The following is a 15,866-nucleotide window of genomic DNA, read 5'->3' as shown; positions in this document are numbered from 1 at the left end:
TATTTAAATTATACAATTATAATATATAAACATTTCTGTCCTTTGATTAAATTTTTTTATAAATTTAAACTTTGTTTATTAAAATTTGTTATTTATTTCTTTATAATACATTTGTTTTAAATTTTTAAAAATATTTTTAATTAAAATTTTCTTTTAATATTTGCTTTTAATATTTTTTTAAGTTTCTTTTTTTAATATATATTTTTTTTTAATAATTGTTTAATCGATTTTTTTAAATATCTGTTTTAAATATTTTTAATACTTTTTTTTTATTTTTTTTTTAATTAAAATTTTTTTTTATTTTTTTTTAATTAAAAATTTTTTTTTTTAATATTTTTTTAATTAAAAATTTTTTTTTTTAATATTTTTTTAATTAAAAATTTTTTTTTTATTTTTTTCTTAATTAAAATTTTTTTTTTTATTTTTTTTTTAATTAAAAATTTTTTTTTTAATATTTTTTTAAATATTTTTTTTTAAATATTTTTTTTTTTTTAATATTTTTTTTTTAATATTTTTTTACTTTTTTTTTATTATTTTTTTATTTATTTATTATTTTTTTTTATTTATTTATTATTTTTTTTATTTATTTATTATTTTTTTATTATTTTTTTTTATATATTTTTTTATTATATTTTTATTTTGTTTTATTTATTTTTTTTTTTATTTATTTTTTTATTTTGTTTTATTTATTTTTTTTTTATTTAATTTTTTTATTTTTTATTTATTATTTATTTATTTATTTTTCATTTATTATTTATTTATTTATTTATTATTTTTTATTTATTTATTTTTTTTGTTTAGTTTCATAATTAATGTATTTGGAGACTCACTAATAATAGCAACTAAAAGTACTGACGTCTGGGTAACACTCAAAACTCAATTCAATTGTTCAATCATAACGATTTTATATATACTAAGAAGTCTTAAGCATGTATATTTGGTTGCATAGCAATAAATATACAATCATAACTGTATGCATATGTTAGTTTATTTTAATAAAAATTTTAATTTTCCTATTTATTGTTTTCACTAAGTGGCAATTAACCCAGTTCCGCTTAAATTAATTTCGCTTATGCTACAAAACAATTGCCTTCGCTTTTTTAAAAGAAACAATTTTAATTAGCTATTAATTGTAAACGCTCGAAATGGGTTTTTATCATGTAAAATAATGCTTAATTATGTTCATTGGAGTTTGGTGACATACATACATACAACTGCTTACTAATAAATCTTGAAGAGAACCATAAGTGGACTATTGTAAGGCTTTTCATTAAAAATGTTGTGCTCTCACTATTTTCAAGTTGACTGAGCGGAGTTTTGAAGCTATTAACAAAGTTTTTTCAGTGAAAAAGTTAAAAAACAGTTATTTTTGAAATTTCATGCTTTGTACATTTTAAAATTTTACTATATTTTCTGTTTATGTAACTTGAAAATTGTAATGCCGTAAATAAACCGATTACTGTGAACACACTAATGATGAAAAACTCGTATACAAAATTTTTTTATATAAACAGAAAATTAAAAAAAAAATAATTAAAATATTTTAAAAAGCTAACACTAACAAAAATTTCGTAAATAAAAAAAAAATATTAAAAAAATTAATAAAAAAATAGTAGTACTTCGAAATAAAAATATTTGTCTAATAATAAAAACAAATTGGCACAAAAAAATTATATTAAAAAAATAACAGTTAAACAAAAAATTGGCGCGTCTACACGCTCTGCTTATGTAATTTCAAATTTTGCTTGTAATATATTGGTAAGTTCAATAAGCAGATTTACACCATATAATACATTCAAAGAAAACCAAATAAAATAAAGTAGTAGGAAAATAAATTTAAAAAGAAATTATTTATGCAAATTCAAATTACCAATTATGCCAGTTTAGATGCAATGTGCTTTCAAATAACTTTACTCAACGCCACGTTGTATTAATTGAATATTTAAATATAGATTAATGAAGTGATGAATGACAAAGGACAACCATTAGCGAAATATGGAGGCGCTTATAGCACAGAGTACAGAGTAACCGGAACAACCGTCGTGTTGTGCACAACGTTTTTTGCTATGCATACAATAATAATTATGAAAAAGATGAATTATATATAAATCTATATGCATTCATATATGTATTTATATATGACCTACGTGTTTCTTAAAACGAATTCATTACAAGTTTGAAAAACTCGTATATAAATAATTTGCTTATTAAAACATTTAACACACACACACACTCACAAATGAACACGCAGAAAATTAATTACAAAAAATAAAAATTATAGAACCACTATGAAAATTGAAATGAGTTATCATAACAGAAAGTAACGGCAAAAGAAAAAAGAAATCTAAATAGTAGTTATTTACAGACATACATACATACATATGTATATATGTATTTACATATATAAAAGGATCTAAAATAATAAAAAAAATATTTAAAACAAACACTTGTTTTCATTATTGGAAAACACTACGTGACTGCTTGTGAATTCAATTTAACTTTTCCACAACAAGAAATCCATATTAAACGATGACGTCCGCTTCTGTAGTTGTTGTTGTTGTAACGGGTACTTAACCAGAAACCACCCTACGAGAGATCGATCCTCGTATCCTTGGACTTGTCAAAAGCCTTTGATGCAGTCAATCACACAACGTTACTTGAGGACATCGAAAAAACTACGTTCCCTCCAGAACTGAAGAGGCGGACCATGAACTACCTGAGCGGTCGTCAATCATTCATACTATTTCGAGGTAAAAAGACGAAATTGACAAGAATTAAACAGGGAGTTCCGCAGGTTTGTGTCCTCTCCCCGTTATTATTTAACTTCTACATCTCGAAACTCCCGCAAAGAGTCCTCGCATAACACTAAACACCTCCTTGCATGCCATTTTAACCCTACACATCTGACCACCTTCTTCCTACGGCCCGACTCCGCCGAAACAGCACGTTTGGGGTTTCCGTTAGATAACGTCGACGACAACTTAGCTAATTCTTACTACCATCCTAACGGGGACTAGGTGCCCGGTAGAACAACAACAACGGCCACTTCAATCTTCTACTGATGACACTTAAGATATGCCAGCACGAAGCTTATGCTTATTAATTGTCAGCTCAATATCACATTGCTTGCAAAAAATGAAATTGACTTCTAGATCAGTGGCATAAATCCCGAAACAGTATATTTAGAAAACACTACAACCAAGGGCTTGTGAGAAGATGTCTGCTATTTGAAATTTGGGAAGCTTTCTACAGTCTAAATGCAAATGCAAAAAATTGTTACTCTTTTGAAAGGCGCCTAAAAGCATGCACTTCAGGCTACACCATATATGTTACTGATAGATAGATAAAAAATAATTGAGGTTTTGCACTGCGACCTATGGTCTATTGTACCCTCTCCTATATCGCATATGGTCACAAAGGTCCAGCACTCTGAATAATTTCGATAACTTGCTGGTCGCAACTGAGATGATGTGATCACTGTCTTCGTAGATGGATCTTAAATCAGATGCTCTGCAGTTTCCTGTTTCAAAACCGGCAGTTTCCGCAAGAGACTATGTCCATGTTGGACAAGTGTTTTTTGAGCGTACATTGTCCTGAATAGAGCGTGACAAGGATACGAATTTTTTCTCGGGGGAGGTTGACCATATCTCTAAACCTTGCTACGTTGCCTGCTGCCAGTGCCGTTCTCTCCCCACTTTCTCCTCCGTGCGGAGCGAAAAAAACGTTTGAAAATTCTACAGTGGCCATAACGCTGTTCAGGGCATAATTAAAAACCAAATGAAATTATTTTTCTTAAATTAACAATTTAAAAGCAACATTTCTATTTTTTCTCATAGCACTTTTTTATTTTAACGTATAATTGCTGTGTATTTGTGCTTACATTGTCGAATGGTATATTTTCAATTAGTAAAAATTAGTTTTCTTATTAATAAAAAAAAAATATATTGAACAATAGAATAAACGGATGCTATGCTGGGCATGTTTAAATACAATATTTCATCAAACAAAAAAACTTTCATTAGCGTACAAGTAAATGATATTTTTAACTGTTTTCGAATAAGAGAATAAAACAAGCAGTATAAAAACATAAACTGTAAAAAAATATATACATTACTGTACTGACCGAGTGTTAACTGTTAATTTTCAGCAACTTAACGTGTTACCTTTTAGGCTACAATGCACTTTCGCTGCTATTTGAGAACTATAATAATTCGATATTTTTTGTTAAATTATACATTTTTCAAGTTATAGGTGCTAGTATGTTTTGCTTAGATTACTTATGTAACAACCATCGCCTTAGATGTCTATGTACAGTAGATGGGGCACGAACGGCCGCCGTGATTGTGTATATGGGTGCGAAATGGTGAAGCCAAACACCATTCATACCAGATTTTCTGTTTTGTAACACAACGCCAAAAATGAATTTCAATCGTTTGGCCTTTCTTCACATCCATGGGTTCCTGAGACATTGCAAATAATTAGCATAACATTTACTTAACTATAAATCAATAACAACTCACCGCGAAGGGGAAGTACATTGGAAACCACGAAAACATGCCAGGCGTATGCGTTTGCGGATTAATGCTCAACTGAATATCCTTATAGAGCGTTGTGTCGAAGTAGCCCGCAATGCCCGTGAGCACACAATCTATTGTCACTTCGAAGCGTAAAGCTTTAAAGCGGCTATTGTCAATGGGCTTCTGCGGATTAGGATGCACGAATTCAAATAACGCTTGTGGCAAACCGATATTGAAAATATTTTTAAGTAACACAACAAAACCGCTTTCAGCATGTGTATGGTAGGTGGCTTGCTTTTGACGGCCGTGCGTCTCGTGACGCAATACTTGGCGTACACCATTCAGCAGTTTCGAGGACATTATCGGGTTTATGTATGAGGTAGATTTACAGGGAATGCTTATGCCATCGACTTTTAATAACTTTTGTGCACAATCTAAGCACTCTGGGGATAGCTCATTATCACCAAATGAGCCCAATAGCTCGGAGACTAGAATATCGGCTGGTTCGGGTGGCGAGAATTCACGCATATCCTTGGAGAAGATATGTACATCTGAATATAAAAAGTAGTGTTTATTGTGCTGAATTATTAAAAACAATTTTTTACCTTTATGGCTCCATAATTTTTTCGCTATGGCCGTAAGTGTGCGTATTGCATTGGGATTTTTCTCTATAATGTAGACGCGCACTTTGCGCCCTGTATTTTCTGCTGCATTCAGTGCTGAACGCACAAGTGGACCACGGCCTGCTCCAAGCACCATAATAACTGTCTGTAGATGATATTTATAACAACAACTAATTTGATTTATGTATGTAATTAAGCAGAGCAGTATATTACCAATTTGTGTTTCTTTTCCGAATCGGCAACGCGATCAAGTAGCGCCTGTTCGATAGCGTCTTGGTAAAGCTTATATTTAGCCGGATCCTTTTCGAATACCTCATACGTATAGCAGTCCAAATTGTCATATAAAGGTTGTAGTGGCTCTTCCAGCACATCTTCGAAACTAAACAAATACATTTAGTTTATTGGTTTAGTTATAGGTATAGTATAGAATAAACTTACGCTTGCAACTCGTGTGTATCTGCGTGTATTTCTTGGAAACGTAGCATGTACTCCGCGTATAGTTTCAGACTGTTATCATGTACATCGGAAGAAATAATAACATTAATGCGTGCACGCATAAAATATGATAAAATCTCTTGCCACGCTTTTGGCAGTACGGGATAATTTTGCCGATTACAAATGAACATGGTTGAGGGCACTATAATTGCTTCGACTGGCTCTCCCAACCAACGTCGCACTACTTCTAAGGATGGTCGGTCACTTTCGCTTAGTTCGAGCACAACCTTAATTTTAGGATTAAAATCGGCCGCCCATCTAAAGTTGTTCCACCAATGCCATGTATCTTGTTCACCAATACGTTCCAATTCTTCATCATCAATATCACGTCGCCAAGTAGCTTGGGCCTCCTTTGAATTATACAAAGGTACTTGTACGAGCAGCAGTCCTATGCACATCAAATATGCACAGCATATACAGTTAGTTTTCGGTGGTGCGCCACTATATTAATAACTTACCCTTGACATTGCTTGATGCAATGCGTGCCATATTAAGATTTCGTTCGGATCTTAAGCGTAACATTGTATAACCACCATATTGTAAATGTTCCGCCCATGAAATATCACGTTTTAACACTTCTTCAGCATTACGGCGCACAACCAAATCTTCAGCATCACAGTCTATGGTGTCTGAGAGTACATTTATTACTTTTCCATTCCAATGATCGGAAGGGAATACTAAGTCTGGATATGTGAACTCCGCCTGTTTGTCACACATGGGCGCCTCCTGGTATTCGTATGGAATTTCGGCGGTGTTTATATGTGCAGCAATAACCGCATAACCATTTTGTTGCGCTTTCTCCAAAAGTTTTGGCAGGCTTTCATTGCCTTCTTGTAGCAAACAAATGTAAGGCATGGTTTCTTACTTTATATTTTTACACCAATTTATTTAACAAACACCGAAATTCTTCTTTTTTTTAACAAGCACCCACGTTTTGCCGGCTAGACGCCCCTCCATTCAAGAAAATTGCGGAAAATAACAACAATAAACATGCGAATTGAGAGAAAATGAGAGCGGGTGTCTAACGTTAGGGTTGCTAAGGCACTAATTGTTCTGGACGAGAAAAAACCAATAAAGTTTGAAATTCTTAAATAAATCTTTAACTTATCATGATTTGAGATATGTTCTTTTTATTTTACTAATTCAAAATAATTTTTAAACATTGGTATTGGCTTGAATTTCAGATAAAACAAAATTTAAATTATAGTAAATGTTACTGACCACTTAGCTGTGGTTGCATAAATTAAGAAATAGCAGCTTCGTTCTGGTTATTGTTGCAAATTAAACTCCTACTTATCCATTATAGACCTTGACATACCCAACTTATGTAATGCTAACGTGTTTCCGCATGATACTGATCAGCTTTATTATATTAATTTAAAACAACTTTCACATTTAATTCAACAATTACTTTTCATTCAAAGTCATACCCCTTATCAGCTGTTTGCCATATACCAACTGTCACAGCTGATTAGACTGACAGTTCAATTAGAAAACAAATTAGTTTTTGCCAATCAGTCTGTTTTTTTTGTAAAAGTTTGTTGATAAATTAGCTGGTGCTGATTAAAATTAAACTTAGGGTACAAGTAATGAAAGTGGGCGTTTTACGATGGCGTCCAATCGTGATATATTCTCGAAACATTTGCCAAACGTGAAATTGGCCACACGTATCGATGCCGAAGGACGTGAAGTTCAAGTGAGTAATTAATTATTAATACCATCCATATGTCAATGGACTATAAAATGTTGGTGTCATATTTTCGACGCAAAGGTGGAGAGACGAGAAGATGTAGACGCTACAGTAAAGGAGCTCGAAACATTTGATATGCTCGTTGCGGCTGGCTATTATCGGGCACGTATCAAAGGTTTATCGCCCTTTGATAAAGTTGTCGGTGGTATGACTTGGTGCATCGAATGCTGTGATTACGATGTTGACGTGGATTTATTGTTTCACGAAAATTTAACAATAGGCCAAAAAATGTGAGTACAGTGAAAATAACCATTGATGTATGAAAGTAGAAAGTTTTGTATAAAAATTGTGTTCTTAATATTTGTATTAACATTTTAAATAATGTTCACTTTATTTCAACAGCGCACTCGTTGAAAAAATTGTGTCTGTCTTGCCACAAATGAAGTGCCCTTTTCAGATAGAACCACATCAAATACAAGGACTCGAATTTCTTAGCATACATCCTGTTATACAATGGCTGGTTAAAAAATCAGTAAGCTTAAACATATTTATTAGTACAGTTAACGAATATTATTTATGAGTTTTGATTTCTAGGTTGAAAACCGTGCTGAACGTGCACAGCGACTGAAAAAGTTTGCCATAGGGCAATTCCACAATCACTACCAATATAAAACGGATAAAGAGCAGCTGGCGAAGATACGAAATGCTTCAGCGCATATTAAGCGCATTCAAGTACTGTTTTCTATACATATGTAGCTTTTATGTGGCACCTATTAAAGTATCCCTCTCAATAGGAACTCTATAATCCTGTGCGGGCATATCAACGCAAGGATGCGGGGAATGAAGATGAGAAAACGCGTGTGCGCATGACTTTGCTAGAGTACGGTTGTGCGACTGCGCCGAGTACGAGCAATGAAACCCGTTCTGGTGCGACCGATGAGGTATATATCATTCGAAAATAAGCTTAACTCTAAAGCAAGAAAAATCACTGTTCATAGTTGTGTGTGCATTTTATATACTTTGCTTCAACTGCTTTCTTAACAATAATTTTTTATTTTTTGCATATTCAAAACTTTGACTGGCCGTGCATACTTTCGTTGATTATGCTTTTGTGTGTTGTGCATTTGTAAACTATTTATTTCGCAGCTTGATGTGCACAAATTGCTAAAAAATCTTTCCTTAACAAAAGAGGTAAACTTTGAATAAATAATATATTTATATAATAATAGTATCAAAGAGAATAACTGCATTCATCTAACCACTTCTAGCATATCACATGCTCACCAACACATCGCTTGGATGCCAGCGAACGCAGCGCCATGCATAGGCACTACACTGAACTGCAACAGGAAATGGAAACGGATGCCAAACAATTATCGGAACACAGTCAAATTAAAATGCTCGAAGCTTCGAAAGTCGCATTAGAACGCAAGGTTCAAAGTAATCTCGAGGAGAATAAAGAAATAGAGGCGGAACTAAAAAAGCAAAAGCAACAACTGCAACAATACGTCGAACGAAAACAGGAATTGCAAGCTGAAATCGAACAGTACAAAGCAATTGAAGCAAAAGCGGATCCAGAGTGAGTGAAATAATGAAAAAAATGTTCATATCGCAGATATAAAGTGATTTTCAAAATTGCAGGCTTGTTACTAAAGTGCACGATATGTTGAAGCAACATGACCAACTAAAGAAGGAGGAGGCGGAATTCAAAGAATTCTGTCGGCAAGATTTGGCCAATTTGCAAAAGGAGATTGAGTAAGTTTTTCTAACGGTCTCCGTTTTATATCCAACCGAGGAAGCACTGCCTAATTTAAGGAGTTCTTTTATCAGTTGTAAAAACACTTGTGGCCTTGCTACTCCTGATGTACATTTTCCCGAGTCTAGCAAACCATTAACGTGGCTTGCGTAAAGTGTACTGCGCCACCAAGGTACTTAGCGCCTTAACGCTCATATAGTTTTTGGCCTAAAACAAAAGCCTCCCTACGATCTTCGTAGCGTTATACTTGTCAAAAGCTTTTAATACACTCAAACATACAAGCCTACTTGAGAACATCGAACAATTCACGTGTCCTTCAGGGCTGAAGAGATGGTCCGGGAACTACCTGGGCCTGGGTTAAACATTTGAGCACATTTGAACATAACGAACTCCACTCCAAGCGGTTTCTTCTGGCATGCTTTTGCAGATACTAGATACTGCTTGAAGCGGCGCCGCCTCCTAAAAACATCAAGAGATCTTTCTTTAATGTTTGATTACATTTTTGTTATAATTTTGAGATTTTCTGAACACTTCTGGGCAGGTTTTAATTAACGACGCTTGTTTGGAAACATTTAGCAGTTGTTGTTGTTGTATCTGTCGTTGACAGTCCTTGACCGAATAGAAATCCGAGTCCGTTCCGGTTACGTAGAACATGGGGGTGGGAACATTTAGCAGTATTTATAACAGTATTTTTTGTTGCGTGGCAGCTCTTTTTTAAATTGATTCAAACTCAAGGTTTTCCGAATAATTCCCGGAACATTTCCTGATTAAACTAAAAATCTCTTTTGTTGCAAATTAGCGAACTGGAAGCTTTCAATGCACAAACACCGGAGGAACAAGAAGCTGCCATCTCAAAGGAGAAAGCACAAATACAGGAATTGAAGCTGCAGATAGCCAAAAAGAATCGTAGCATTGTGGTCATGCAGCGACGTTTAGATGCCATACCCGATCGCACGGAGCTAACACAGTACCAGCGACGGTTTCATGAGCTACACAATGAAAGTAAGCGCCTAATAAAAACGAAGAATGCCAAACTATACTATAACTATTAAACTATATAACTATTCAATTATTTCTACTTTCTTCTAGTGAGTGCCAAACACATAGAGACGAAGCAATACTACACGCTCTTCAACACGCTGAACGACAAGAAACGTTATCTCGAAAAGGAACTCTCACTACTCAATTCCATATGCGAAGCATACAACGAGGGCATGACCAGCGTACAGGGTCGTGAAGAGTTCATCAAACAGTTTGAAGCGATTGTGACCGGTGTGAAGCAAACCGAACAAAAGGTGCGTCAGAAGTACAACGAGGAATGTGCGCGGCGCGATGCGCTCAACGCGGACCTACAAAGCCTACTCGAGCTGCAGCGTCAGTATGCGGCCGCTGTGAAACAGCTGACCAAGGAGTGCCAACGTTGCGAGCAATTGCAGCAGCATTTAAAGTCAATTCGGCAAAAGTAGTTTAGTATTTAGTGGTATAAACATATATTTATATAGTAGTATGTACAGTACAGTACAGTTAGCAATTTATAGCAAGAGAAAGAGAGATTTAGAGAGAAAGGGGTTTTTATGAGCAAAGACAAGAAAAGATATTAAATTGCTTTCGAGGATTTTAAAGAACCGATTTTGTTTTAGCTCAAAGTATGTACTCGCAGTGTGTTGTTTATATACTATATGTACATACCTTGTTTAAGCATACACATAAATATTAGTGAAATTGTTTGTTTGCCAGTTCCAATACAAAAAACGTACGTATTATCACAAAGAATGTTTAGAAAGCGAGATTAAACGAAAATTTAATTCCATTTTGCTACATACTCGTATATCAAAAACTGCTAATTTAGGAAAATTACTTAATTAATTTATAATTAAATACGTTTTTAATGAAACGACAATTGTATAATTATTTAAAATACGCAAATAAATCTTTTATGAAATTTAATTATAAATAAATTATTTTAAGGCAGTTTGTAATTTATTCTTATTACGAGACGAGATAAAGACGACATCGAAGGAGGAGCTGAAGAAGATAAAAAAAAATGATTTTTTGAAGTGCTTCGAAGATTGGAAAAACCGTTGGCACAAGTGTATAGTATCTCATGGGGATTAAGAAGGGAACAAAATAGATATTCATGAATAAATAAACAATTTTTGAAAAAAACACAAAATTCGCGATACTTTTTGAACACACCTCTTATTCAAGGGTTGTGCATAGTTTGCTTTCTCTCATTGTAATGCGAGACTCGAACTTATCCTGTAAGAAAACGGCGTCTGGAATTATTAAAGGGTTGTGCATAGTTTGCTTTCTCTCATTGTAATGCGAGACTTGAACTTATCTGCAAGACAACGGCTTTTGGAATATGTTTCGATAACCGATATATTTGTTATTGTTGTTGTTAGGCTCTGTTTGTATAGAAGAGTGCAAGTTATTTGTGAGTCAATCACCTAACGACATACTTTTTTGATTTTGTGAAAAAATGTTAGAAATAGTAAAAATTATCCTTTACGTTTTAAGGTTAGACTTTCTCCTCGAATGATTTTAGAGCGAGACGACATATCAAAAAATCATATTAGACCTTCTTTTAGATCGTTAAATTTCCTACAAGAATTATTTTTAATTTTCATTATCCGTAGTATCATATAGTTCTTTTGTTTTCTTTTCACTCCATTTTCCACACAACTGTTATTGCTCCAATTATGCAATTATTAGCGGTACTTACATATATTTTTACTATTGGTAGAAAACTATTTTTATTCCATCCTTTATATACTTTTGTACTTATTCATATATTTTCATTCAGGACACCGTGTCGTAAGAGTAACACAATGTGGGTGAAAGCCATTGTGTTACTCATACTACATGGTGTACCAACACGCATTATATGCAATTTCATGATTATTGTCGCATGTTATAACAAGAAAACCTCCCCTCTGTTCGGTTCTTTCTGCCTTTTATTCAATTTCCATTGGAACCAATGTGAATAGCGGTAATTAAGGACAGAACCTCTTGATGGTTCTTGGAAGCGCCTCCGCTTCAAGCAGAAGACTGTAGGGAGGATTTGTACGAAAATATCCAAGCAGAAACTGCTTGAGGTGCAGAGCATTGTGTTCCTTAACCTGAAATATGCAGCTGTTCTACGGGATAAATCAGAAGGCATCCTGCTATCGTAGGGGATACCGTATTCCGCTATCACTGAAGCTTCTACGTCTGTGTCTCACCACATCCAGACGATCATATCGGTACTGTGTAGTTAATGCTGGACCGACCTTACATGTTGCTAATAACGTTTCTTTGTCTTTTCTTCAGCTCCAGCCCGCTAGCAACTTGAGGTTTTTATGGCAGTTCTGTACTCTGGCAATAATCAGGGTCCTATGCAGAAATCAGTGTTTACTTTTAAATACATACAATCAACTTCATTGCTTGGCATTAATATCGTACAATCATCTGCGCATGAGGTGATGGAATTCCACCCTGTTGAACCCCCAGTTTAATTTCTTATACTTTAAATCTAGAAATAGTACGGATGAATGTCGACCACTCAGATAGTTCATTTTCCACCTCTTTAGCCTTGGGGATAGCGTGGATATCTTCTATTAGTAGTGCTAAGAGGATTCTCCTCTCACAAGGTTACTTTTGATATAGGTCCCGACTATATGGATATTTATGACGCTAAGTGCTATGCACTTTTTAGGGAAGCCATGTCGATGTGGGTGAAGATCGGAATAACAAGGCCTCAGACGACGGCAGTTTCCCAGGTTTTAGGGGGGGAACTCTTCCGAATTTCCCCACATCGGATAGATAAAGAGTGGTCAGGGACAGATTGAAAAACTTTCTTAGGTATTCTACTCCCGTTGAGTCTAGACGCTTTTTTTATTCCGACTGGATGAATAAATTTCGACGTTTTCGCCTTGCTGCTGACACTTTGAACCTCCTTAACGGTGAAAGTAAGTGGTGCGGAGACTTTGTCAGGTAATAATTTATATTTAAAATAATAAATATTTAAATAATAAATATAAATGAATAAAACGATGAAAAACTATAATTCTATTATACCCAGACTTTATTAGGCGAGGTCAGCTCTTCATAAAAATTTATAATAAATCCGGTCAACCTTGGCAGCACAAAGAAAGTCCTCTTCATTTACCAATGCATTGAAAAGAAGTTGAAAACAAAAATTATTTATTGTCACTGTAACTATTAGATATTTGACAACCAGTTTCACCCACCTCTAGTTAAATTCAAGAACCACATACAGTAATCTATAGCCTTTTCTTCTGCTCCTCGTTCTCCGCCTGTTTTGGGATCCCAATTGTGCGCCAAAATCGTCGGCAATATCTTCAGCAAAAGCAAGAAGTAGTACACGAGCTTCAACTTACATTGTTGGTTTCTCATATTCAATTTTTTAAGTTTTTCGTAACTCTTCGCAGCACTCGAGCTTAGCTAACTATGCAAGCTACTGAATATATCTTCCGTTAGTGTAGAGGTATAGATCAACCTAAATGGCAGCGTATCCAATGCTTTGAAGCGGAACATTTTCAGTAATCGGTTTACTATGTTTATATAAGAATCGTTTTGCCTTTTTACGAATTTGTAAACAGGTGGTTCAAATTATCGAGTAAATATATTTTTTTAAATTTTTCTCCATTTAAAATTTTATCGCAAAGAATCCAGTATTCGTCACTATCAGTATGAGTACGGATGACAATTCTGTTATCATTCAACAACCTCTAGACCACCTTTTCCAATCTGATGACAACTTACATTCTGTAATTTGCACCATGCTAATCAACTTGATCATAATTGATGCTGTAATGTGGGAAGTGTTGACCTCTTGTTGAAGCCAAATGTCGCCGAGATCACGAGCTTCAATTTCAGGCGTCAAATAGTCGGTTATCAGAGCGCGCTAACGGTTGCCATTGACGGTTACTTTCTTACCGGCATCATGCTTGAAGATATCAGCTGAAAATCATACATTGAAGAACTTTCTGATAATCCTTCGAGAAGGGAAAAGTGACAACCGCGCAAAACATAGAATATACAACAAGAAAAGTGGCAACATCGCTTTTGTCTTTTTAAAGTATTTTTCTAAAATATTTCTACTTAATATCAGTGAATTCTTAGAAAGTGGTGAGTTTCCAATTCGGTGTATTTCACTGCTGCTTGCAACTGCTAATAACTGTGTCACTTTAGATTTGAACTGGGCATTTTTCCTATAAGCCAAATATCGGTTAATTTACTAGTTACCACAGTTACCCAAGAACGTTACCAAAGATTTTTTTAAGTTTTAAGATTTGTTTATATTCAATTGACAAATTTAACTGAAACTCTTGTTTTGGTGTTTGGTAATATATATTCTCGTTTTAAGAGCATGTGATCAAAAGCCGTTTACGCTATCTTTCCGACCTTTCCCGCTTCTTCGCTGCGCGGAACCTAACACCCTCTCTCACTACATCCACAGCGACCATATTCACAGACTGGATGAAGGAGTACAGATTTGACTTTAATACTGCAGCCAATGTCGTTGAAATTCAAACTGTTAATAACCCTAAGATTGTAGGTGTGACCCTTGACAGCTTGTGCTCCTTCACTCCTCACACGATCGCAATTATTGCCAAAGCACAAGGCCTCAACAAAATCCTCAAGTCGCCAGTCGGCAGCACATAGAGAAAAGATAAAGAAACGTTGTTGGCAACATGCAAGGCAATCGGGCGGCCGGTCCAGGGACCTCGGTTCTCTAGGCTATTCCGAATAATGCTTTCCGTGACGCCTTCAATGCTTGAAAATCGCGCTGGCAGCGCTGCATCGACGCAGAAGGAGTCTATTTTGAAAGTTTTTATAGAATTGTAAGGATTGGTTCAATCAATTTTTTTAAATTGACTCAGACCTGTTACTTTCCTGTTTGTTGGGGGCACAATAGACCCTAGGTCGCGGTGAATTACCTCATTAATAATCTATCTATCTTTCCGGACAAAGCCTGTGAATGTAAGTAGATATGTTTATGCTTTTATGCTGCGGCATTGTCATTCAACACATCTTTCTACCAGACTGTCTGCGCGAATGTATGTGTGTTTATATGTATATTATTATGTTTTCAGCATAAAATGTGATTTAGTCAACCGTGGAGATATTTAAGCTCTGCGGAGAAGCGAAGCAGAACACCACATGTGATTTTTTTCTGCGTGAGAATTTGACGGCGCTGGCGTGCAAAACATTCAGCCATCCAGCGTCCTATATACAAATAAATGCCTAGGTATGGCTGTGTGAGTGTATATGGTACATGAAATGCGACTCCTGCTCGTGATTGTTGATTGTAAATTTTATTTTGTATTTTTCCTAGAATATTTTAATTTGCTCTCAAGTGCCATGGCGCCCATATGTTTGCGTATTTCATGCCTTTCGTTATTACGTCGGTATTTCATTGCTCAAAAAAAATACTCTCTACTTTTTGTTGAAAGCGGTTTCGAGGTGAAAAAATGCCAAACTAATTTAAATGTGTCTTTAATCATTATAATACAGATTATCGTCACTAGGTGGAATTTGTAACTAATTGAGTCCGGTATGGTTTATAGTAGCATTATCGTTTTTATTACAATTGAAACGAGACTATTTGGTTATTATACACGATTTTGTTTCTTAATATCAGATAGTGTAAAATAAGTGAGCTGATGGTTAGTGATTGTGTGCTTTTATATGTATATTGATTCAATATATTTTTGACATAGAGACATACTAAGGATTATCACCAAATTTATTTAATTTATTTCACAGATTGAATGATA

General features: G+C 34.6%; 2 protein-coding genes and 1 long non-coding RNA gene across 4 annotated transcripts; 1 reads left to right on the top strand and 2 right to left on the bottom strand.

Moving 5' to 3' along the window:
* Nucleotides 1-3,828: 3,828 nt before the first annotated feature.
* LOC105222118 (protein arginine N-methyltransferase 5) lies at nt 3,829-6,617 on the bottom strand. Its single transcript, XM_011199314.4, has 6 exons — nt 6,094-6,617; nt 5,579-6,023; nt 5,354-5,519; nt 5,123-5,285; nt 4,521-5,068; nt 3,829-4,460 (listed from the first exon to the last, which is right to left on the bottom strand). The coding sequence occupies exons 1-6, from the start codon at nt 6,488-6,490 to the stop codon at nt 4,305-4,307; spliced, it is 1,875 nt and encodes a 624-aa protein (XP_011197616.2). The 5' UTR covers nt 6,491-6,617; the 3' UTR covers nt 3,829-4,304.
* A 497-nt stretch (nt 6,618-7,114) lies between these two features.
* LOC105222119 (coiled-coil domain-containing protein 93) lies at nt 7,115-11,036 on the top strand. Of its 2 annotated transcripts, XM_011199315.4 has the most exons (10): nt 7,116-7,331; nt 7,407-7,615; nt 7,728-7,857; nt 7,920-8,057; nt 8,120-8,266; nt 8,472-8,516; nt 8,594-8,904; nt 8,967-9,080; nt 9,881-10,083; nt 10,171-11,036. In XM_011199315.4, exons 1-10 carry the CDS (start codon nt 7,245-7,247, stop codon nt 10,545-10,547), a joined length of 1,761 nt encoding a protein of 586 aa, XP_011197617.2. In that variant the 5' UTR covers nt 7,116-7,244; the 3' UTR covers nt 10,548-11,036. The 2 variants fall into 2 exon arrangements, with proteins under 2 accessions (XP_049306900.1, XP_011197617.2); XM_049450943.1 differs by lacking the exon at nt 8,472-8,516 and having other exon boundaries at nt 7,115-7,331; nt 10,171-11,031.
* Nucleotides 11,037-13,124: 2,088 nt separating this feature from the next.
* Nucleotides 13,125-13,543, bottom strand: LOC115065832 (uncharacterized). Its single transcript, XR_003845540.2, has 2 exons — nt 13,314-13,543; nt 13,125-13,221 (listed from the first exon to the last, which is right to left on the bottom strand). It is a non-coding gene; the product is annotated as an uncharacterized LOC115065832 (long non-coding RNA).
* Nucleotides 13,544-15,866: the final 2,323 nt, after the last annotated feature.

The sequence above is a fragment of the Bactrocera dorsalis genome, chromosome 3 (genome assembly GCF_023373825.1).
Source record: "Bactrocera dorsalis isolate Fly_Bdor chromosome 3, ASM2337382v1, whole genome shotgun sequence".
Lineage (NCBI taxonomy): Eukaryota > Metazoa > Arthropoda > Insecta > Diptera > Tephritidae > Bactrocera > Bactrocera dorsalis.
Note: the sequence above shows the minus strand (reverse complement) of the source record. Positions and strands in the feature narration are given on the sequence as shown.